This window comes from Aedes aegypti, chromosome 3 (assembly GCF_002204515.2).
Source record: "Aedes aegypti strain LVP_AGWG chromosome 3, AaegL5.0 Primary Assembly, whole genome shotgun sequence".
In the NCBI taxonomy this organism is placed as follows: domain Eukaryota; kingdom Metazoa; phylum Arthropoda; class Insecta; order Diptera; family Culicidae; genus Aedes; species Aedes aegypti.
In genome coordinates this window covers 9,715,590-9,739,964 of record NC_035109.1, presented here as the reverse complement: position 1 = coordinate 9,739,964, position 24,375 = coordinate 9,715,590, and the positions used below count along the sequence as shown (strand labels likewise).

Below are 24,375 nucleotides of genomic sequence, written 5' to 3'. Positions count from 1 at the left end.
GCAGCAGTGCATCCTGCAGAACGTCCAGCTGAGTCGTGGGGAAGTCTTTTGGGATTATTCCGACTCTCCTGCGACTGGTCATTTCACCGTAGCTTAGACTAGTCTGTTTTTTAGCTTCTGGTTGGGGTTTGTTGATCGTCGAGGCTGTTGAGCTGTTGGTTTCCTGTTGCTCAACGCGCTTTCTTGGATCCTGCTGTTTGATGATCGTAGAGGCCGTTGAGCTGCTGGTTTCCTGTTGCCCAACGCGCTTTCTCGGATTCAGGTGTTGTTTCATCCGTTTCTGCATATGTTCTTCTTCAGCATTTGTGGACTTGTCAAGGTCCTGCCGAGTGCGTTTCGAAGGAGTTGACACCATAGCCTCACCCCCCGTGATTCCGGATAGGGCCTCAGGGCGGCTTAAGCCACTTTGTCGGAGTGCTTTTAGCTGCTTCCTTTGGCTCCGAGTGATCTTTTTGGTGCCAGTAGGTTTTTGTTTGTTCGCGTCATCTGTTGGATGTTGATCGGTCTTTCCATCAATAGGACCCGAGGTGACGTTCGATCCTGTGATTGATGGCTGCGATCCTGTCAAGTTTATTGTGACTGTATTTCCATCCTCCTCGTCGTCCATTGGTTCAACCGAAGGATGGAGTCCTGAGTCGTTCGGGAGTGTCAGAGGGGGGTCGGTTTCCATGTTTCCATGCGAACTACTAAGAAGCTCATCTACGGTCAGTCCAAGCTAACCAAAAGCATTCTCTGTTTCCGTTTCGTCCGACTGGGAGAAACAGTCGTCACCTTTTTCGAACTGAGGGAGGCAGTCGACACCTTTTATTTTGGTTTGATTATTTGCACTCATTTTTTGGTCCCACGAGTCGCTGGGGAAAGACGGTCCGCTGCATCATTGTCCCGCCCTAACTCAAAAATATACAGGATATTTTGTACCCTAGTATCAATTACCGTAGATTACTAGGCGCTCCAATACTCAAAGAGAGAAAAAATGTACTTCGTAGAAAGCTACGATATAAAACTTTGCAATCTACTAACCCGTATAGGCCTGAGTGAAAGAAAAATTACTAAAACTCTCACCGCTCAGCGAATACTTAACGGATTTCAATTATTTTTTGTCAGTATAACTACTCGTACACATATCTAGTTTCTAAAAGTGGTCAAAGGATCTCGGGAATGTTCTTGTGGCCGGAGTTATTGCGGTGGATCACTGGGGCAGGTCGGGTGACAAGGGTTCTGTGTCCCTGGAGGTAGGCAAATCTCAAACAACAGAAATTTTCCAGATTCGGCTATAATGTGGCCACTATATCAAAAAGTTTTAAGAAAAACGCATCAGCGTAAACCTTCTGATAATCGATTAAATTGAATAATTATGTCAACTGCATTTGATTGATCCTACAAATGACCATTTTCGGGTCCACGGGATGACTCAAATTTATGATACGCAATTTGTATCTTAACTTCTATGTTAAGCTCATGGGAACGCATTTTAGTGAACTATTATGTTCGATCTATACTTTTAGAGAATTAGAACGGTTTAGTACCTAACAAATCTAAAGCCGGTTCTTCAGGGTATTAAGTCCGAGTAGCCGCATTTGGTACACTCTAAACGGAGCAAAACTATTCATTTATAATGTTGAATATCAGATCTTCTGTTTCTGTTCGGGATGAACCACTGCGACCAGTTTTCTTTGATCTTTTGTGGTAAGATTGTCAGATCAGATCTTAATGATTTATACAAATTAAAATGATTGCCATTGGAAATAAATAAAGATAACATGGCATGTCCCGAAAAATCCCCTTTTTCTACCCAACTTGACCCATTAGCCCACCACAATAACTCCAACTACAGGAGTATTCCTGAGTTCTTCTGGCAACTTCTAAAAACTAGATATGTGGGCTAGTATACTGAATCCGTTTAGTATTCGTTGAGTAGTAAGGGTTTTAGTATTTTTGCTTTCACTCAGGCCTATACGGGGCAAACCCTTATAGCAGCGCTTTATATTGATCATATTGTTCGTGAACGCTGCTAGGGGTCTGAGTTAACGCGAAAAGCATTCTTATTATTATCTTTATTTAAGAGATAGGTATTCCGTCCTAGGATGGCTCACCTCAGATAATGCCTACTTTTATCACATATAAACCCACAAATTCCTCTGTCGAGTCGAACTTTACCATATGAGTAGCCAAAATCGATAATGATACCACACATTTTGCTTTGACTTGAGTAATTTGAGTTACGGTTCTGGGATGAGTCATTCAAAGTGATTATAATTTTCATAAGTTAGCTGTGTTTCATCGGATTTAATCATGCCGCTACACGATAATAGTTTTTTCAAGCAATTTTATTATACTATCACACAGTAACACAATCTAATTCCAATTCAATTATTTCGCTTATCTGCCCGCCGTTTCATGTTTTTCGCCACATCCGCCAGCTGCAAACCGAAATCGATCGGTTTCATGTTCAGCTCGGTTCCGAACAATTGTCTCAGGCAGTCCCGCGCCGCTTCGTCAATAGCCGTGTCGATGTCCTCACCATATCCGGAACCCACAAACTGCTTATTGCAATAGATTCCTACCCGATGTGCCGCCAGCAACGTATTCTTCCCAACCAGCCCAATCGAACGGGGTTCCGGTTCGCCCAGTTTCTTCTCCTTGCAGTACTCCCGGAGCAGATCCAGCGGGCTTTCGATGGTCCAATAATCGTTTACATCCTGCTGGCTCAGCTGCGTACAAACGAAATCCCTTACGAAGAGAAAGGCGCGTTCATCTCCGGACGATTTCTGGAGGGCACCGACCACGGCGCAAAAGGTGTCGGCTAGGAGGGAGTCCGTTACCGGGAATTCAGCCGCTAGGATTATATCCTTCGTTCCCAGATGCTTGGACACATTGGCCAGCTTTTCTTGGGACGTCAGTCCGCTGACAATGGACCGAATTCCTTCGTTCGGTAGCCTTGGAAGCGCTGTCAGAACAAATGCTTCCACATACTCTTCAATCAAACGTTCCCCCAGCTGAACCAGCTCCCTATTGTCCTTAAGCCCCAATTCCGGTTTCTCTATCCCGACATCAACCTGTCTTTGTTCCTCCTGTGCAATGAACGACCGGTGAGTGAATGCCTGCTGCAGGACAGCCGTATCAAATTGTTCCGAAAGCCGTTTCCCAAAGGCGAAAATCTCCGCCTTGTAGTTCCAATCGCTGTGGGACGAACGGGGTAGTTCCGCTTCCGGTCCCATCTTCTCCCGGCGGTGTTTCAGTTCCCGTAGTGTTGGTCCCACCCAGCGATGCACTTGCCGGTTGTGGTTTGCTGAAATTTTTCAGAAAGGCGATGTATTAGGTCATGTGCATGTGCTGGTTCGGTGGGAAACACTTACCGGAAAGGAGGAAACGCGGAATGGTGCCCATCAGCTTACTGCTTACATTTATGAACGACATTGTATTGAAGTATGATGAATTAAACTTGATTAAGACAATTATTTTATGATTAAAATCACAATTTTACGTGAAAATTTCAACTATCCGTCGGCCCATGCAGCTTATGTTTTGGTTTTGTAATCAGTTTTGACATTTCCTTTTGAGACTTCCTTTCTTCTGATTTGTTTTGTTGCGCCGCGCAACTTGCGCGATTTGTCCGCGTGCCTTATCGACCCAATCTTGTCGACAGTCCAAGACACGCTCAATACCAATGACTCACTCGTGGTATCACGGCTCCAGTCGGAAGCCGGAATCATCGACGGCGAGCCTCGTTGGATAAATGTACGACTCGTGCTGAAAAAATCATCATTTTGCAACTTGTTGCATAAATAACTATTATGATGGTTCAGAAAAGCATGTTTTACCATATCGACGAATTTTGTATGGAGACTGCAAGCAAAAGTTGGTTTAATTTGAATTTACCCGTGCAATTGAAACCAATTGTACCAAAAATTATGGTTGGTAGTCCTATTTTGAATGCTTGATGGATTACATCAATTAAAAGTTTGATAAATCGTACTTTGAATTTCGTGTAAACATCAATATTTTATGCAACCAGTGTTTTATACAACTTTGGCGACCAAAATTGTGACGTGTGGGAACATTTCTGAGAACGGCATCAGAAGAAGCAACCTCAAATCTAATTCGTCATCAAACGTCAACATCCCACCGCAAAATCGCTAGTGTTTGGAGGTGATTTTAACCTCCAACTTGCCAAATAACTTCCAAATCATCTCTCCAAGTTAGTTCTAATACCCTCCGTTATATGAAATATGGTGGCTCGTCGATCGTCGCAAGTTTATCGTTAAACAGTCAATATGAAATATGAGAGCGCGTCGATCGTCGCAAGTTTATCGTTAAACAGTCGATAGATACAACAGGAATAATACGTCCACAGACAAACAGACGTCACACTCTCATCATTGTCCATCGACCACCTTTTTAACGGTCGATTCAAAAATATGTTAGGTGGCCAATCCGCCACCCGCAGCGCTCGCATCGTTTTTGTTCGTGTTTGACGTTTACACACTACCGCCATCTGTTGGCCCGTCAGCCAAACACACCGATTTTAGCATTGGGCGTACATCTCCTCGTGACTATGATTTTGATCGAAATTTGTTCTAAGTGTTACGTCTGTTTGTCTGTGATACGTCTATTGTTCGGTATATTGCGGCGCTCATAATATTTACCACATGATGAACCATCCCCATCGGATGATTTCAAACGAGTTGTCGTACACTGCGTAACAAAAGGCATTCCGCTGATTGTGGGCAGTGATGCCAATGCTCATCACATCATCAGGGGCAGTTCAGATATCAATTTTAGAGGCTCCAGTCTTATGGAATACTTAAGGCGAAGTACCCAAGTAACCACAAGCATTATACCATTGCATTAATTTGGCCGAAAGTCAACATTTTTTGCATTAATAATGTTATCATGCATTTATTCAATAACTGTCAAGCAATGATGCATTTGATTAATATTGTAAATGCTTTGTAGCATTATTTTAATATAGCATTATGCTAAGCGTTTAGAGTGAATATACAGTTATGTTGTCATACAAGATTACATAACCTCATTAAACGCACTCGAATCTGTAATAAATAAGTAAGACGATCGAGCACGTTCGCACTCGCTCATTACGTTTTGTGGAATATGGAAGAATAATGATATGACTTTCTTTCATCTCGAACCCCCAATTCATGATCTAAGCATAAATGTATTCATTCAAAATTGTTGTATTTTATCTATGAGACTCTTTTATTCATAAGGGGTCATGCACAAACTACGTCACGCTCCAAGGGGGGGGAGGCGGTCAAGCCAAGCGTGACAAGTCTTACAAATTTTTTTAAGGACTCACAAATAACGTGACAAAGGGGGATGGGGAGGGGGTTCGAAAAAGTCGAAATTTAGCGTGACATAATTTGTGTACCATCCCTAAGGAAGGAGAGGAAATGTCGATCAATTTCTCTCCCCTGAAATCTGCTGAAATGTTGTTGCGCCGGGGTTTTTTTTTGTGGGTTAAGTTCTGTTATTTCCTCTACGAGAAAGTATGGTGATCAATTTTTTTCTATTAATGTTTCATTTGGTGAGAGAAGGAAATCAATCGCCGAAGAGAATTCTTTCTATTCGTAATATCTGGGCGAATAGTAATGTTAACACACACAGTGGCTTCGTTTATGAGGAACTTTTATCCTACCTTATTACATCAGCAGCTTCAGCACAGGACACCAACGCGCCAGGCATCCAGCACACCATCATCCTAGTTGTGGGTTCAAATCCTGATTCCAACAATAAAAAAATCATTGAGCTGGTAAAGAAAACCATTGAAAGGTATTCAATGGATTCATTGTTTTGTTTATTTTTAACGCAAGCCCTAAACATACATTATTTTAAGCTAATATACATCATGAACCCTAAATATACAAACATAAATGCTTTAGTATGGCTTGTGCATTAAAACTGCTTTACCAAGTATTGCATTAATTTGGTTGTTGTGGGGCCCTTTCCCACTTTAATTATGCTTTATAAAGCTCTTAAAGGTTATGTCACTTTAAAACAAAATCCGATAGCATACTATAGAGCAAACATAAAGTATTCATATATAGCTTCGTGGTTACTTGGGTAGGCCGTCATTGAAATTTGTACGCGTCGTTGATGATTGTTGCTAATTCATCTCACGATTTCGAATCAAGGAAAATCAGTTGATTTTGCACGGACACAGCTGAAAAAGGATCAGTATACTTTATGCATGTTAGCGCGTACAGTGATACTTTTTCAAGTCAATACAAACTATCAAGATTGAGTTTTATCACATTGAAATGCAACCTGAAAAGTCATCATTGTTGCCAAAACGAATGACGGGCTACTTAGCCTTAAGTAGTACAGATCTTGGATTACTTAACATAGGCAATCGTCCAAACTTCATGATATCTGCTAGAAAAGAAGTGTTAGGCACAACACTCTGCTCGAATGACGAATTGGCATGTATCAGATGAGGAATCATTATCTGGTCATCGCTACATCCACTGAGAAAAAACCACACGTTTGATCCGTGTGTTTGAAATTATGGATCGATTCATGAACATCTATATCGATTTGTTGTGATTTTCTTTCATACTGCGTGTGTTACACATTCAATTCTATAGTTTTGCTTCATTGACTGATTCATCAACCGACAACATGAATTCCATAGTTTCCTACATAAGTTCCTGAAGCTTTCCATTTCAGATTCGTATGAGTCAACCTATGGATGCATAGATCATCGCCCAACACGGATTCAGTGTGTTTTACTTATGGTTATCTTGTGTCATGATCATTATATTCAAGTTGGTCGATTTGTAATCGATGAGCTTGCTGTCGTTTTTTGTGTTTCAAATCGTTAGTGATCAACCCATAGAGAACTGAATTGCGGTCGGGCCTCGTGTCGAACGACTGTCATCATCATGTTCCAAAGAGAAGAAGCAAGTTCTGAAGCTAAAAGTGTTAGAGGAAAATTTGAAGATTCGTTTTTCTTTTTATTAGTGAATATGTCCGAGTAAAGCTCCTCATCTTTACTCTTCTAAGTTTCTATAAATGAAATGCCATTTTGCCATTGGATATAATTATACATTATTGTATAGTGTTAGAGAAAAATTGGATTCCACTAGCAGATTTTCCCAGCTTTCAGCTTCGAATAAAATGAAATCTCGCATAACTTTGTGATCTTGCCCTAAAAGCCATTGGTAGCCGACTGTGTAGCTCCTTGTTTCTAAGCAAAGAACTAATCTACGATGACGTCACGCCGCAACTTCCAGCGGAAAGAAAACCTTTACTGCGGGCCGTGTTTACAAAAAAATGAACAATTTCGCTGCACATTCATCCACTCAATGTTCATCCGGTGAACATTCATTCACTGGATGTTGGTCCGGATGTCATTTTATGTATGGACCAATGGACCGATGCACGCGTTCACTATCTGACGTTTGAGCGGTGCCGTGTTATTTACGTGACCATGGCAACGAGTGAATTCGGCACCGCTCAAACGTCACATTAGTGAACTCGTGCATCGGTCCATGCACTAGTTCACTATTTTGACGTTTAAGCGGTGCCGAATTCACTCGTTGCCATGGTCACGTAAATAACACGGCACCGCTCAAACGTCAGATAGTGAACTCATCGTGCATCGGTCCATACACGGCCCGCATTTACAACGGAAAAGAAAAAGAAAGTCGACAATAAAAGAAGACCGTGGATAAGTCCAATGAATGGATCAGAATGAAAACTAACACCACTGGCAGATAGAGTAGAATCTGCTCTTGATCGTGGCATTGTTGAATAACGTATAAATCCATTCGTTTGCTCGGCAACAACAAGCTACACACTCGGTTACCAATGACTTTTAGGGCGAGATCACAAGTTATACGAGAACTATGCTAATCCCAGGCTTCCCAAATTAAGGATTTGCGGCGCCTCGCTTGGGGATGGTACACAAATTATGTCACGCTAAATTTAAACTTTTTTGACCACCTCCCCCCCCCCCCCCCTCTGTCACGTTTTTTGTATGAATCCTCAGAATTTTTTGTAAGGCTTGTCACACTTTGCTTGACCCCCCCCCCTCGGAGCGTGACGTAATTTGTGCATGACCCCTTGTTGCTGAATCACTTGTTTGTAAAAAACATTCAAGTAAGCTTGCGACATGCAAAGGACCCTCTAATCCATACTTTGGGAAGCAAGAGTTCTTCTATCAAATTTCAGTCTCATGACATTCATGTTCTAGCACACATGACTATCTAAAGTCACTACATTTCGAATTCAATAATCAAATCAGTTGGTTTTCATGATTTAATATTCAGACATTCATGTTTGTTTCACATGAAAACCTAATGCCGATACACATGTTATGATACCGTGAAGTCAATGACGAAATTTGTATGGCTACCACACTCAAGTCATGTGGTTTTCCTCATTGCGCAAATCTATAAGTAAAACACACGACCTTGACGTGTAGATTTTTTCTCAGTGATACTTGAGTCGATTTTACACTGGTACAAAACGTCGTAAGAAACTAAAAGAAACGGCTTATCATTTTATCATAATTTTTTTGAGGTAAATAATTGGAACTCTCTAGTTTTTGAACGCTAGCTCATTGTATGCAAAATTTAAGCAATGTACACGGCGAAAAAATGTTAAAAAGGTGATTAATTTGAAAACAGTATTAGAAGACAGGTTGTAATTCTTCTGAATTAATTTTCTCAAAACAGTTTTGAACAATTTTCTGTGCTTATGTCATAGCTCATTTAGGAAAAGTTGGGGGTATTCTTCTAGAAAGTTGAAGATACAATGACAAGGTATGTATTAAGTACAACAATATTGTTATTTTTATTACCAAATGGTTCATGTAACAGTTGTCAATTCAGCCCCATTTTCAACTTGCAAGATAAATTGTGACACGTTTCACGTCTTGCATTGACTCGCAAAAAATAAATGGGTTATAAATCGAATATCCAACAGTAAGCTACCTTTTTAAGTATTATTACAAGCTGCTAACGATAAACCGGTATTTTGTTTTAATTTCACATGAAATTTTTGATAGTCTAACTTACCCCAAAATATATTTATACCCGGGGTAAGTGGGACCTATCAAAACAACCCCAAGAAACAAAAGTTTTCCTACGCGTCTCAAACATTTTCTTATAGAGTAGCAATAACACATTCAAACAAATGACTTTTATTAAAAGATAAATAAAGAGATAAATCTCAAATAACATAATTGCATAAAAGGGAGAAAAAATGTGCAATTCTTTTAATTTTTTTAATTTTTGAAATACGAATCCAAAATTGAACAAAGACAGAGATGATTATTTTGATATTATTTTTACTACGGAGTCTCAAAAATCTGGAATATTCCAGCCAAATCTGAAAGGTTGACAACGCTGCCACCAGGGTTGCACTAAACCACACGCATGGGTGACAATAGGGGAGGCGAAATATGAGGCCGTGATGAGGCGGATTACGTCATGAACAAATCCTTGTCAACGGCCAAAGGTTCGGGGTCAACGATCACCAAAACGACACTTCATAAGCCTGGTGATCATGAAGGTAGCAGTTGTGCTTTACCAAAAATTCGAATGTAATAGAGGGCCCATATAGCCGTAGCGGTAAACGTGCAGCTATTCAGCAAGATCAAGCTGAGGGTCGTGGGTTCGAATCCCACCGGTCGAGGATCTTTTCGGGTTGGAAATTTTCTCGACTTCCCAGGGCATAGAGTATCTTCGTATCTGCTACACGATATACACATGCAAAAATGGTCAATTGGCATAGAAAGCTCTCAGTTAAGGCGCAAGAAAAAATGGCACAAAAGTCAAAACTGAAAAAGCAGTTTTCTCTTTTCAAATACACAAATCGAAGAAAATAAAAACACACAGCTCTTTGATTTGCCAAAAGAAGAAGAATGTACATCCTCGTGGGTTTTCTCGAAGCATGTTTGTGATCCTAGAATCAATCCGAATGAAACGGTATTTTTCGTAATAGCAAAAAATGTTGTATGCAACTAACGTATTTATCCAACTCGGCGAGCCTAGTTGGATAAATGTACGACTCGTTCTGAAAAAATCATCATTTTGCATCTTGTTGCATAAATAACTATTCAAGAGAACCCACATGGGCATACAGCCATGCATAGTTTCAATTCAGTATTTTTCAATCACATAGGCTGTGATAAGTACCCACGAATGTCACAAATTTTCTCGCTCCAATCGGTATCATGCACATCTTTATTCCGTAGGAACGAACAGGTAAGACAGCATAAACAGTTGCTGACTACAAATGCTGGACGTTCAGTGCGCATCGTACCTTCGTGCTGTGCGTACACGAATTCTCTCTGCTCTTGGAAGTTTTCTTAAAAACTACCTAACGCAATAAAACAGTACTTTACAGTGCTACAAAAACAGTACTTTTCAGTGCTACTAAAACAGTACTTTTCAGTACTATTTTTTCTACTATTGATCCCTTTACTATCTTTGTTTGGACCCGTGCCTTCGATTTTTCGTTGGACCCGTTGGCGAAAGCTAGCGGTGGTAATCCTTCTTGGACACCGTCTTGGGAAAAAAAAAACCTCTCAGGAGGTCACGTCTTCTTCCGTTTATTTACTTAACATGGTATCAACAACAAACAAAAGGAAGGGTGAATCTCTGAATTCACTACTTCCTTCCAAAAAAGTGGGTTTTAAAACTGTCACTACACGTGGCAAGAATGGAAGAAAGGACGCTTCCCCGGAATGCGAAGTTTCTTCCAAGGGTGAAATGAATAATTGTATCGAAATGAGCAATCAGTTCGATGCTCTAGACAAATTTTCGGAACACCAAATCGAAGCAGCCTCTAGCCCAGGCTCTTTGATTCAAGTGAGGAAGCAAAGAGTGCCGCCTATCGTGGTCAGTTGTTCCGAATTTGGGGGATTTAGGCAGGAGATCTTGAACTCCATTAGGGGAATCAAGGTTTCCTTCCAAATCGCAAAGAAAGGAGACTGTCGCGTTTTGCCGGAAACTCTTAAAGATCGTGAACTTCTTCTCAAACACCTTGAAGAGAAGAAGCACAATTTTTTTACTTATGACGACAAAACTGAACGTTTGTTCAAAGTTGTCTTGAAAGGTCTCTCAAGTGACTATAAATCACCTGAAGAGATCAAAAATGGAATAAATGATATACTTGGATTTTCCCCAGTTCAAGTAATCATTATGAAAAAGAGAACCCAATCTGGCATTGTTCGGAAAGGGCTTTCTCAAAAGTGGGGTCATGGTACAAAAAATTGTCACATGGATGCTAAATGCATGATTTGCGGAGGTTCTTCTCACGCTAAGGACGTCTGTCCAGTGAAGGAAGATACCACCAAATTCATATGCTGTAATTGCGGGGCTAACCATAAGTCCAATTTTTGGAATTGTCCTTCACGCAAAAGGGTCATTGAGGCTCGTGCCAGGCAGATGAAAGATAATATCCGTTACGATAACGGTCGTTTCCGGAATTTGCCTGGTAGAGTATCCAACAATGCCCATTTTTCAGTTAACGATCGCTTGATCATGAATCATACCCATCAGGAAGATCATAATCATGCTCATTCACAAACTAATTTTAATCCGTCGGGTAGCTGTTCGAATCTTTCAATTTCGAATGTATCTACCCACGGTATATCCTTTGCCGATATCGTAGCAGGAAATTCGAACTCCTCCCCTGTTCGATCCATGGGTACCCATTCTACTTGTTTCAAATCAAATGGAAAAAACCCTACCGCCTACCGTAACTCCGCTTCTTCGTCTACCGGAAATTCCAATGGGAAATCACATGACATGTCTGCCTCTGATTTTAATTTTCTAACTGAACAATTGAATCTAATGATTGATGCAATGTTCAAAGCCACCACTATGACTGAAGCAGTCCAAGTAGGTGTAAAATTTACAAATCAAATTGTTATTGGATTACGTTTTTCTAATGGATCCAAATAATAATTTAAATATTTTAAATTGGAATGCTCGTTCTCTGAATGGTAAAGAGGACGAGCTGTTTAATTTTCTTACGGTTAATAACGTGCATATAGCAGTTATTACCGAAACGTATTTAAAACCTGGATCTAAACTCAAAAGAGATCCTAACTTTTTTGTTTATCGTAATGATCGACTTGATGGGGCATGTGGGGGAGTTGCAATCATCATTCATAGGCGTATTGCTTTGTGCATTTGAAATGCAAATATCAAATGCGGTAAGATTTTCTACAAGAAATGCGATGTCAAAGATAGATTTTTCTTGTTAGGTCGGCGGTGATTTTGGAAAACGTTGCTAGGTGTCCTTTGATTGTTTTGTTTTACCGCATTTGGAGGACGTTTAGTCAAAATTTGCATCTCAAATGCAAACAGCAATATAAAACATCAACTGTTTTCATCATTTGAAACTAAAGTTTTTGAAACTTTAGGTGTTTCTGTTGAAACACAGTTTGGTAAATATACTTTCATAGCTGCCTATTTGCCTTTTCAATGCTCTGGGCAGCAAGTTAATTTGCTCCAAACTGACTTGCGTAAATTGACTCGCAATAAGTCAAAATGTTTTGTCATTGGTGACTTTAATGCCAAACATCGGTCATGGAATAAATCTCAAAGTAATTCCAACGGCAGAATTTTATTTGATGACTGCTCTTCAGGATATTTCTCAATTCAATACCCTGATAGCCCCACATGTTTTTCCTCTTCTAGAAATCCATCTACGATTGACTTGGTCTTAACCGACTCTAGTCATCTTTGTAGCCAACTGATTACTGATTCTGATTATGTCCCTGTTACATTTCAAATATCCCAAGAAGCGATTCTCAATCCTATCAGCTCCACTTTCAATTATTTACGAGCCGACTGGAATATATGTAAAACGTATGTTGACTCCAATCTTGATGTTAACATTTCTTTAGAAACTAAACTTGATATTGACAATGCTCTTGAAACTTTAACAAATTCCGTTGTTGAAGCCAGGAGCATTGCAATTCAAAAATGTGAAGTAAAATTTGAATCCGTGATTATAGACGATGATCTTAAACTCTTGATTCGTCTTAAAAACGTGAGGAGAAGGCAATTTCAACGCACTCGCGATCCTGCTATGAAAATTATATGGCAGGATTTGCAGAAAGAAATCAAGAAACGTTTAGCTCAATTAAGAAACAAAAATTTTGAAAATAAAATTTCTCAATTGGACCCTGGCTCTAAGCCCTTTTGGAAATTATCTAAAATCTTGAAAAAACCTCAGAAGCCAATACCGGCATTGAAAGAGGAAAACAAATTATTACTAACTAATTGCGAAAAAGCTCAAAAACTTGCTATGCAGTTTGAAAGTGCGCACAATTTTAATTTAGGACTTACTAGTCCAATTGAAAATCAAGTTACTCAGGAGTTCGAAAATATTCTCAATCAAGAGAACGTTTTCGAAAATGCCTGGGAGACTGATTTGGAAGAAGTGAGAACTATTATTAAAAAATTCAAAAATATGAAAGCTCCTGGCGATGATGGAATTTTCTACATCCTCATCAAGAAACTTCCAGAAAATAGCTTATCATTTTTAGTTGATATATTTAACAAATGTTTTCAATTAGCATATTTTCCTGATAAATGGAAAAATGCTAAGGTTGTTCCAATTTTAAAAACAGACAAAAATCCTGCAGAAGCTTCTAGCTATCGTCCAATCAGTTTGCTTTCCTCCATCAGTAAACTTTTTGAAAAGGTTATTTTGAACAGAATGATGGCCCACATCAACGAAAATTCAATTTTTGCCAATGAACAGTTCGGATTCCGCCATGGACATTCGACCACTCATCAACTTTTACATGTAACAAATTTGATCCATTCCAATAAATCTGAAGGCTATTCTATTGGTCTTGCTCTTCTAGACATGGAAAAAGCATTCGACAGTGTTTGGCATGAAGGTTTGATTGTAAAATTAAAAAAAACTTTAATTTTCCAACATACATTGTTAGAATAATTCAAAGTTATCTGTCAAATCGTACACTTCAGGTTAATTATCAAAACTCCAAATCTGAAAGACTTCCTGTAAGAGCTGGTGTTCCTCAAGGCAGCATTTTGGGACCAATATTATACAATATTTTCACATCTGACTTAACTGAGTTACCTCAGGGATGTCAAAAATCTTTATTTGCGGATGACACAGGCCTCTCCGCCAAAGGACGAAGCCTGCGTGTCATCTGTAGTCGATTGCAAAAAAAGTTTGGATATTTTTTCTTCATACTTGCAAAAATGGAAGATTTCTCCTAATGCTTCCAAAATCAACTAATAATATTCCCACATAAACCAAAAGCTCTTTATTTGAAACCTTCAAGTAGACATGTTGTCACGATGAGAGGGGTTCCAATAAATTGGTCAGATGAAGTTAAGTATCTAGGGCTCATGCTAGATAAGAATTTAACTTTCAAAAATCACATTGAGGGCATTCAAGCCAAATGTAATAAATATGTAAAATGTCTCTATCCCCTTATTAATAGAAAATCAAAACTTTGTCTTAAGAACAAACTTTTGATATTCAAACAAATTTTCAGGCCAGCCATGTTGTATGCTGTACCAATATGGACTAGCTGTTGTAATACCAGGAAGAAAGCTCTGCAGAGAATTCAAAATAAAATTTTGAAAATGATTCTGAGGCTTCCTCCCTGGTATAGTACCAATGAGTTACATAGAATATCCAATGTTGAAACATTGGAACAAATGTCAAATACAATCATTAATAATTTCAGGCAAAAATGGTTACAATCTTCTATTGCCATGATTAATGCGTTATATGTTTAGGTTAAGTTAGGTTAAGTATATTAAAAACGTTTTTTTTTCTCTTATAAGCAGGTGAAATCAACTCACCTGTAAAAAAACTGAACTGCTACGGCAAATGAAATGTAACATGTTGTTAACAAAATGTTAATTAAATCTTAAATTTGTTTTACCAAATTAGGATGATAGTGTTGTCTAATAACACAGAACACCTAGATATAAGAAATGAATGTAATGTTTGGAATGATACTAATAAAAAAAAATTAAAAAAAAAAAATGCTGGACGTTCCGATCCCACATCAGAATCGGCAGCCTGTGTCGAAACCAGATTGCATAACGGATATAGACTTGAGTGAAGTGACTCGTCGTGTAAACCAAATGGAAAGTCACTTCACTCTAGTCAAGAATTGTCACCTCGCTATCCGACACCGACAATTCTTACCTCACGCCAGTCGTAGATAAAAACCCAAAAATCAGATGCAATTGTGCTTATTCTGTGCACAAGCGAGACGAGTCGGTGAGGTATCAACTCGCTCCCATTTGAATAACATTAGTCAGAATTGCAAAAATATCATTTTTGTTACGCAGTGTAATGATAAATAATGTTGATAATAGATGGTACATATAATGATCAACATTCAGTAGAACCAAGAATAGCGTGGGAATGGTAGATTATGAGTGAAGACAATGTTATCCAATGAAAAACTAGGATTCTGTATTTAAAAATTTGTTATTCGTATCTAATTGGAATCATAATTTATTTTTATGGAATTTATATGATCATAAATTATTTATCGAAAAATTTATAAAAAATATTAATATCAATGTTAATGCTGGATCATTCCTCTTAATCGCCTCCCTAACTACTCCACCTCCATGGATTGCTTATTCGATTTGGACTCGGATACTTCCGGTAGCGTAGGTTCATCGGCACTGAATCGATATATTATATACCTCGGACAGAACTCCTTACAACCGATTTCGTTGGTTTCTCCCTCTTCCTGAATGTTTGCCCGATTTGTGTGGGTCGCCTCCTCGTAACTTGGTGGTGCTGATGGAAGACATAATGTAGAATATAACAACGTTGACCTACACCTGTAATACTTACGAAGATCCACGGGTATGGCGTGTGTTTGCGCATTTGAAGTGGACGCCATCGGCTGCACCACTATTGTAGTTGTCATGTTTGGCACGTCGTCAAAAGTAGGGATCGCAGACGTCGTCAGCGGAATGGTACCTAAAGTTATGGGGACCTGGATTCTGGGGTTAATGGTCAAACCAGAAAATTTTCCTTCCACTTCGAGTACGTAGTTTACCGTAAGCACTTGGCAAGTTCTATTGGTTGGAGGCAAAGGTGGAATTAGGAGATGTTGTACGCAGCTATCTTTCTGGTGCTTTTCAACACCTTTACAGCGAATTTCCACCATAACTGCAGTAGAAGTCTTGACTCTAGTATACGGAGTTTGACTAATGAAAGACACTTCTCGTAGAAGCTTGGTGGCAATTTCGTTCAGTGTTTTATTGCTCTGGTTATCGACTTCGATGCGAACAGCTATGGTCTGTCCAGGGACGTATCCGGAAATTGGGGTTTCAGCTGTAAAGACCATCGGTGCAGAACGGCAGGGTCCACAACAGAAGGTTTTCGCATGTGTCGTTTTGGTCGGTAGACGCACATCGAAGTTTTCCTCACTCAGGTTAACGTGTCGTAGAACCGTAAATGCTACTTTGTACGACTGATCAGCTTTCCAGGAACGTTCAACAATAACCTTAACCGTGTAACGAATGTGTCCATGTTTGGCTTCCACTGATGTGACCAAGTTGGCCGGTAGATCGCATGAAAACCGATACGGGTGCAGTCCTGGCAACAGGTTAATGTTAGTTCCATCTTTTAAGCCAGCTAAATAAGTGGTAGAATTCATGTAATCTTGTCGTCCATGATAGTGAATTGTTTCACGACTACTTCCAGTTCCTGAACTCTCGCACCAAGAAACTTCGGCGACACCCTTGATTTGTAGAGCAATTCCTGAAAAAATAAGAGTCACAATTCAAATACCGTCATGCGGGGTAACTTTGGGCCACTATTTTTACAGTTAGGCCCAATGTCACCCCGCAAGGCGGTACTAAAATTGTTACAATGTGTTCAAGCTTTATTGAAATTCCTCAGCTGTAAAGTTGAAAGGTGAAACATGTACTAAAACTTTGAACACTTGAATGATGCTATGCGTCTATGCGTAGAAGACGTATGTAATAAGTGAATTGATACGCTTAGTCAGACAACCTTAACAACAACAGTCGATGTGCTATGCTATGAGCAACAATGTAATTAACGTTGAATAGAGTTATCATACTCTAGGTACAATATTTCAGCATATATATAGATGCTTCACGCATGTTAAACATCTACTGTAACATTCTCAATGTAGCTTCCAAAATTTGGATACGTTCAAATCTTACGATTCCGCATTTACCTCTCACCTCCACCGCTTCGTCCAAGCGAAGTTCTACGATCCCGGATAGGGTTTGCCCCGGTAGGTACACTCCATACGGATTCTCGTCGAACTTGATTTCACAGTTGATGGACATTGACGACTGTGACGAGGGAAAGCAACCAACTCAATAATCATCCGGTAGATATCTAGGTGGACAAATATCTGAAAGAAAGATCTTTTTTGTAGTGATAAGATAAGATTGGTGAGTTGATGTGATGAAATTTCGCTTATCAATTGAGTTGCGTAGTCAACACGTAGGTAAATCCTAAACATTTAACAATAACCCGTTATGGAAGGAATTCTTTTGGGGCAAAGTTGGCGGTCAACTACAAAACATTTTGAAATCTCGGCTTCATTCATTATAAGGTAAACGTCAATGGATGCTTAAGCTATCAGTAGGGAAGACTGTGGCGACTTGATCCCCCTTTTTAATGTGGCTGCAACTCTGCTGGGAAATCATATTTCGACAAGATTTGAGTGGAAGAAGGGCCTATACATAAAAAGGGTGACAAGTTAGAATGTGAGAACTATCGAGCGATCACTATTCTTAATGCAGCCTATAAAGTTCTTTCCCAGATCATCTTCCGCCGTCTTTCGCCGCTAGCAAGCAGATTTGTGGGACTTGATATTCGCGACACTTTTGGAGGATCTGCCGCAACATAAAGATTTGGTCTGTCGTCGATCGCCCGTCCACAAAACCGGCTTGATAACTTCTCACAAATCTGCTTGCCAGTGGCGATAGACGGCGGAAGATGATCTGGGAAAGCACTTTATTAGCTGCGTTAAGAATGGTGATCGCTCGATAGTTCTCACATTCTAACTTGTCACCCTTTTTGTATATTGGGTATACTATTCCCTCCTTCCACTCCTCCGGTAGCAGTTCTGTATCCCAGATCCTGGCTATCAATCGGTGCAGACAAGTGGCCAACCTGTCCGGGCCCATTTTAGTAAGTTCCGCTCCAATACCATCCTTTCCAGCTGCTTTGTTGTTCTTGAGCTGTTTGATAGCATTCTTAACTTCACCTATTGTGGGAGTTGGCACGTCTCCCTCATCCGCCGTACTGATGAAGCCATTCCTTCTGCTGTCTTGATCTTCCTCCTCTGCGCCATTTAGGTGTTCATCGTAGTGCTGCTTCCACCTTTCAATCACCTCACGTTCGTCCGTCAAGATACCTCCGTCCTTATCCCGGCACATTTCGGCTCGCGGCACAAAGCCTTTGCGGGATGCATTTAGTTTCTTGTAGAACTCTCGTGTTTCTTGAGAACGATACAGCTGATCTATCTCTTCGCACTCCAACTCTTCCAGGCGGCGCTTTTTATCCCGGAATAGATGGGTTTACTGTCTTCGCTTCTGTTTGTATCGTTCCACGTTTTGACTGGTGCCTTGCTGCAGCATCATCGCCCGCGCTGCATTCTTCTCGTCCAAAACCGTCTGACACTCCTTGTCGAACCAACCGTTCCGTCGATTTGCTTCCACGAACCCAATGGCACCTTCCGCTGCGTTGTTTATGGCTGCTTTGAGACTACTCCAGCAGTCCTCAAGAGGGGCTTCAAGGCTTTGCGCGTAATCAGTTGCGACTTCGGGTAGCTTGAGTCGTTCCAGATTGTACCGTGGCGAGCGTCGGTACCGAATGTTGTTCACAACGGAGAGTCGTTGGCGCACTTTAACCGTCACTAGGTAGTGGTCCGAATCGATGTTTGCGCCGTTCTGACGTCGTTAATGTCCGAGAAGTGTCCATCAATCAAAACGTGGTCGATTTGCGATTCAGTTTGTTGGGGTGATCAGGTGTACCGATACTGGAAGCTGTGCTGGAAGTAGGTACTACATATGGCCATGTTTTTGGAGGCGGCGAAATCAATCAGTCTAAGGCCGTTTTCGTTCGTAAGCTGGTGAGCGCTGAACTTCCCTATAATCGGTCTAAATTCCTCCTCCTGGCCAACCTGAGCGTTGAGATCTGGGCTTGGGCAGCCGTCGTATTCACGTTCCAGCTGCGCGTAGAAAGCGTCCTTATCGTCATCGCCACTTGCTAGGTGAGGGCTGTGCACGTTGATTATGATGATATTGAAGAAACGGCCTTTGATCCTCAACTTGCACATTCTGTTGTCGATTGGCCACCACCCAATCGCGCGCCTCTGCATTTCGCACATCACGATAAAAGCTGTGCCCAGCTCATGTCTATTGCCGCAGCTCTGGTAGATGGTACAACCATCCCTATACGTATGTACTGTCGACCCTTTCCAGTAAACCTCCTGCAGCGCTACGATGTTGAACTTGCGGACCTTCAATAATTCGGAAAGAATGCGGGTACTTCCCAAGAAATTGAGAGACTTACAGTTCCATGATCCGAGTTTCCAATCGTTAGTCCGTTTTCGATGCCTGGGTCTATGCCGATTGTTCCGGTCCGAATTTACATTGTATGCTTCCTGTACTGATGATTTTTACGGCTGGCTTGTAAGGCCTGCACCAACCCCCTGTCTCGCCGGAGGGTCATCGTGCACAGCACTGTTTAGAGTCCCACGCTGACACTTGGACGATGATCAGCTGCTCCTAACATGGAGAACAGACGCTGTTTTGAGCCGCCCCTAACATGGAGAACAGACGCTCTGATTAGCTACACCCTCAGAAGAGAGGCGCCCCCCTTCCCTGTCAGCATACGACCAAGATCCTACCAGGGTTGGTTACCCGATCTTCCCTACGGTTACTCGTACCCCAGGCGCCACCACGGGGAGGTAGGGATAGGAGATACTGGACCAGAGGCTAAGGACCACAAATGGGATCTATTTTATGCCTGCAGGTACGCGAAGTACTAATGGTACGCATTGTCCAGTCATTTACCACCCAACACTAAAAAAAAACTTACAGGCAAATTTTAAAGACTATTAACACTTTAGCCCTCTCAGGGTCTATCCGGGAGAATCACTACTGGGGTGGACTCACAACCCACACTTGTTTCGCGACTTTAATTCTGCCACCACAAAAGGGGGAAGGGAATTGCACGTAAAATAAATAATTTAGCTTTAACACTGCATTTTCAAATTTAAATTTCAAATAATTATTTATTCAATATTGTATATTATTGTGAGGGAGTTTTGAGGGTAGTAAAGGATGCACAAGATAAATATCACCTGCCCACAGCGGTTGCTGGGTTATTCGACTTTAGGACCTGTCGAAGACCGATTCGTCCACTTTTCAGCTCGAAGTCGACTGCCGGGTCGGGTCCGGGGAGGTGAATCTAGCTACGGACGGATTTGGTAGATTTCTCCAGCCGCCCTTCAATATCACCGATGCTTCGTTAAACCACTCGGGCACTTCTCGGTATCTTCAACCACTCCGTTAAACACTTGGCACCAATGGTAATTAACGGTGCGTCGCTTGATCACACACGACAAATACAGTCACCCCACAGTTATGGATAGCACACAGATATGGATCAAAGTTGGATTGAAACGGGAATATCTTATCAAATATAGTTTCAATTACGCATAACTCATTTTACCTACGTTAACCATATATCTATACAGCATCGCAATCAATTATAATATGCTTAAGCATACTCTTTTCGTCCGTAGAAAATAAAATGTCAATCGTATTCCCAGAAGTGTTGATTCATAACTGTGAGGTATTGTAAACCATACCACAGTTATGAATCAAAGATAAGACGATTCCGAAACAAACGCCAAAACGTATGCTTTCACGATCACACCTTTCGTTTACCTAGCAGTTAAATTGCTGTTGTAGTGTTTTGATCCATAATTTGAGTCGGTTTGATCCATAATAGGGATCCTCCTCTCCCACTGATCCACATCTGTGGGGTAGACATCGTTTAAAATTTCTATCGAAATCGACACTTTTTCGTAAATAATCGGGAATTTTGAGGTGTATTCTCAAAAACAACTGTATTCTGCAGTGCCAGGGAGGTATTTTTGTTTTGTAAAGCGTCACCATAATTTTTAATCATATTTTGTTCTGAAAAATAACCCTTAGCTGATCCATAACTGTGGGGTGACTGTACTTGTAGGAATTTTGTTCCTATGGAATGTAAGAAAAGTTGAAAGTAACGGACGATTTTAACTGTCAGAATTTTGTTACCGAAAAAGATCCTTTCCTGGGCCTGCATATCCTTTTTATAGGACTTGATGATGCAGCAAAACCAAATGGTAGAACATTTACCGGGAGGGATTTGTCTTCGCACAGTTGGTACTGGGCGCCATGCATCAGTGCATATATGGATGGGAAGGACTTTGATGATGGGATACCAGGGGTTTAGTTGGATGGGTATTTACCTCCAGAATACTTCATTTTGGTATTCGATAGCTATTGAGGACTGCTGGAGGTATTGAACTAGTATTGAAAAATTTCACTTTTTTATGAAAATCCTTCATGTATTATTTAGGTATTACAATACCTGATCCAATTATCAGCTTGGTATTTGTAGAATATGTAGAAGGTTTATTTGAGGTATTTTACCTCTTATGCAGGGCTCATTCATACCTCATTTAGGTTGTAGGTATTGGACATTATCTGGTATGGAATACCTCAATTTGGTATTCAGTAGTTATTTTCTTCTGCTCGGGCAGGCCGGCCATTTGGCCGAAGTGTCCATACAGGCGAGAAACATGTTCCTAAAGCAACGTTGAGTTTTTTTTATCAAGTTTGAGCAGTCGCATGTCAATGTCCACTGGAAGTGGCCTCAGAATCCAGGAATGCCTGGTCAATACAGACAAGATGCATGTTCCAATACAGGCCTGCCTGGTTGTCGCGTTAGCAGTAACAGTACGAGCTGAGATATTTGTACCTCAAATAAAAGTTTGGTATTACATCGGATTGATCCATGTATAAAAATTCAAATTTATATTAAATTCTTTGCTAGCAATGCAGTCAAAAGCGAAAAACAGCCCGGCCCTCGGGCAGCATCAATTTGTTGACCTAATCGCATCTGTAACACAGAGTTCGACATAGAAACGATTTTTTTCGTTTTTGGGGTACAAATTACTCAGATCGGACTGTTATTGCAAACGCGGCAACCATTTAGGTCAAAAAGAGCCGAAAAGGTTGGACAGGCCTGTTTTATCAGCTATGCTGAGAATATTTCATGAATTTTGAGCAGTCGCATGCCTAGTCTTGAGCTTCATTTAAGTATGTCTCTTGGTTCATCGGAAGTGACCCTACAAACCAGCATTGCCCATATGCTAAAATAAACAATATTGAGAGTTGTTGTCTAGCATTGCGTTTCTGAGATGATTTCATGACGTGCAAGTAGTCGCATGGTTGCTTAGTGTCAAATTGACATTTGTTCCTTGGCTTCGGCTACTACCTAGAAAATACTTCCGGAACCAGGTTCCGGCTTCCGTGCAAATAAACCAAATGATGTATTCTTGCATTGGTCTGTTACTTGAAGTTGAAAAATGACTAGAACCTATCTTTAAAAATTGGTTTTAAAGATGTAAGACATGTGACTAGGGAACACTAGGGAACGACCGGAAGCGTAAAACATGTCCAGACCTGAACCCCACTCGCCGGAAGTCTTACTCGTCCCATCGATCGTAGTGAAAACTGCCTTTGATTGAACTTATTTGTTTCGGGGCACCAGTCGATTGAAAATAAACGGTCTATCCCGGTGCTTAGAAGGTCAAACAGTTTAACTTTTGACAAAGTTCAGGATGCATTTGAACAGCTCAAGAACAACAAGGCAACTTCGAAGGAGGAGGAGCAGCTCTATAGCATCCAGAAGGCTGGATAAGTCGGGCCGGGCATGTTTTGAGAGTGCCGAACAATAATCCTGCAAATATGGTAGTTGGTTCGAATTGCGGCGTGGTGTGCATTAGACTGATGCACATTTTGAAGTTTTTGCTCCCCTATGCTCAAACGATGTCAATTATGATGAAAATGAACCTCCCAAAATTTGAAGCGATTCGGAAGAAATTTGGTTGTGCACACGCTAATTGAAGTTTATATGGAAATTACTATGGAAAAGGCAAATCTTTTGTGTTCAGTCCTCTAACTGCTCGTCATAATATTCTATGGAAAAGTGAACACACTCATCTCATGTGAAAACTTCCCAGCTAAAACTTTGCCGAAGACCACATTTCGATGGGACGTAATTAATTTGTTATTATTGATAACAAAGTCTAAATCATGCTGAGATGATCATTGAATTACATTCAGAGCAGCACTGCTTTTTTGGTGTAGAACATAGTAGCCTGGATTACTTTGATCTATTCTTCCCGCTAGGAGCACCACTGTTGCCGAACAGTTGGTGAAGCTTGCTACATGCAAACCAACTTTATGATGATGAATAACAATTTATCCTAACGTCCAATCAAAAAGTGGTCTTCGGCAAAGGATGGATGCTATTTACCATAATTAAAATCGTTTAAGCATAGGGGAACAAACATTTCAAAATTTGCATCACTCTAGTGTGCATGTTGATACAGACTGTAACTAATAGGGCGATTCCTGCCCAGCACTGATGAGACTCCCCTCTCTACAATTGCCTCAGGGTCGGCGTACGCGTTTGACTATCGCGACCAAGAACACACTAAACTGTCTATACTAAACACAAACCCACTTTATTTAAATCTTAGCACCAGGGATGGGGTGCAACTCAAATCTCTTTCGGTGCTACACGCGCTGCTGCGAGATAGCACCCAAAATTCGAAAGAGACGTGCAGGAGTATTTTTCTCTGGACTGCACCCTGGCTGTGGTGACACGCAATGTGCTTTGGGATGCATGGTATCGAGTTGTCTCATTTTCACTCTTTTTGCGTTTCGTACACGCGTAAACAAATTCACTTGAATTCATTTGATTAATATGTGAATGTCACAACTCTTGAACACGTTGAACATAATTCGTCACCACCTTATGTTTCTGACTTTACCAATTATGTCAAGATCCACAACAATAAGTTTTTGCAAAGCACTTATTAAGCTTGTCCGCTTTCAAAGCATATTTTGTTGAAATTATTCTAGAGTGATTTTGTGCTTTCACGAAAGAGACTGAAAGAGTAGAGATTGTGCTTTGCTTTGTCTCGCACAAAAACAAATTGTCTCCTGCGCCTTGCTTTGAGTTTACTCGCAAAGAATGGGAGACGCACAATTAATTTCTGAGTGGCATGCATGTTTTTGGCACTGGAGTTTTCAGACA

General features: G+C 40.6%; 2 protein-coding genes across 3 annotated transcripts; both read right to left on the bottom strand.

Annotated features, from left to right (window-relative positions):
- Positions 1 to 2,309: 2,309 nt before the first annotated feature.
- On the bottom strand, positions 2,310 to 3,563 carry LOC5570225 (39S ribosomal protein L44, mitochondrial). The gene is made up of 2 exons (XM_001658954.2): positions 3,357 to 3,563; positions 2,310 to 3,289 (listed from the first exon to the last, which is right to left on the bottom strand). Exons 1-2 carry the CDS (start codon positions 3,415 to 3,417, stop codon positions 2,367 to 2,369), a joined length of 984 nt encoding a protein of 327 aa, XP_001659004.1. The 5' UTR covers positions 3,418 to 3,563; the 3' UTR covers positions 2,310 to 2,366.
- An 11,904-nt stretch (positions 3,564 to 15,467) lies between these two features.
- LOC110677785 (arrestin domain-containing protein 3-like) lies at positions 15,468 to 17,685 on the bottom strand. Of its 2 annotated transcripts, none has more exons than XM_021849268.1 (3): positions 17,217 to 17,685; positions 15,850 to 16,764; positions 15,468 to 15,792 (listed from the first exon to the last, which is right to left on the bottom strand). In XM_021849268.1, exons 2-3 carry the CDS (start codon positions 16,658 to 16,660, stop codon positions 15,605 to 15,607), a joined length of 999 nt encoding a protein of 332 aa, XP_021704960.1. In that variant the 5' UTR covers positions 16,661 to 16,764; positions 17,217 to 17,685; the 3' UTR covers positions 15,468 to 15,604. The 2 variants fall into 2 exon arrangements, with proteins under 2 accessions (XP_021704960.1, XP_021704959.1); XM_021849267.1 differs by having other exon boundaries at positions 17,210 to 17,683.
- Positions 17,686 to 24,375: the final 6,690 nt, after the last annotated feature.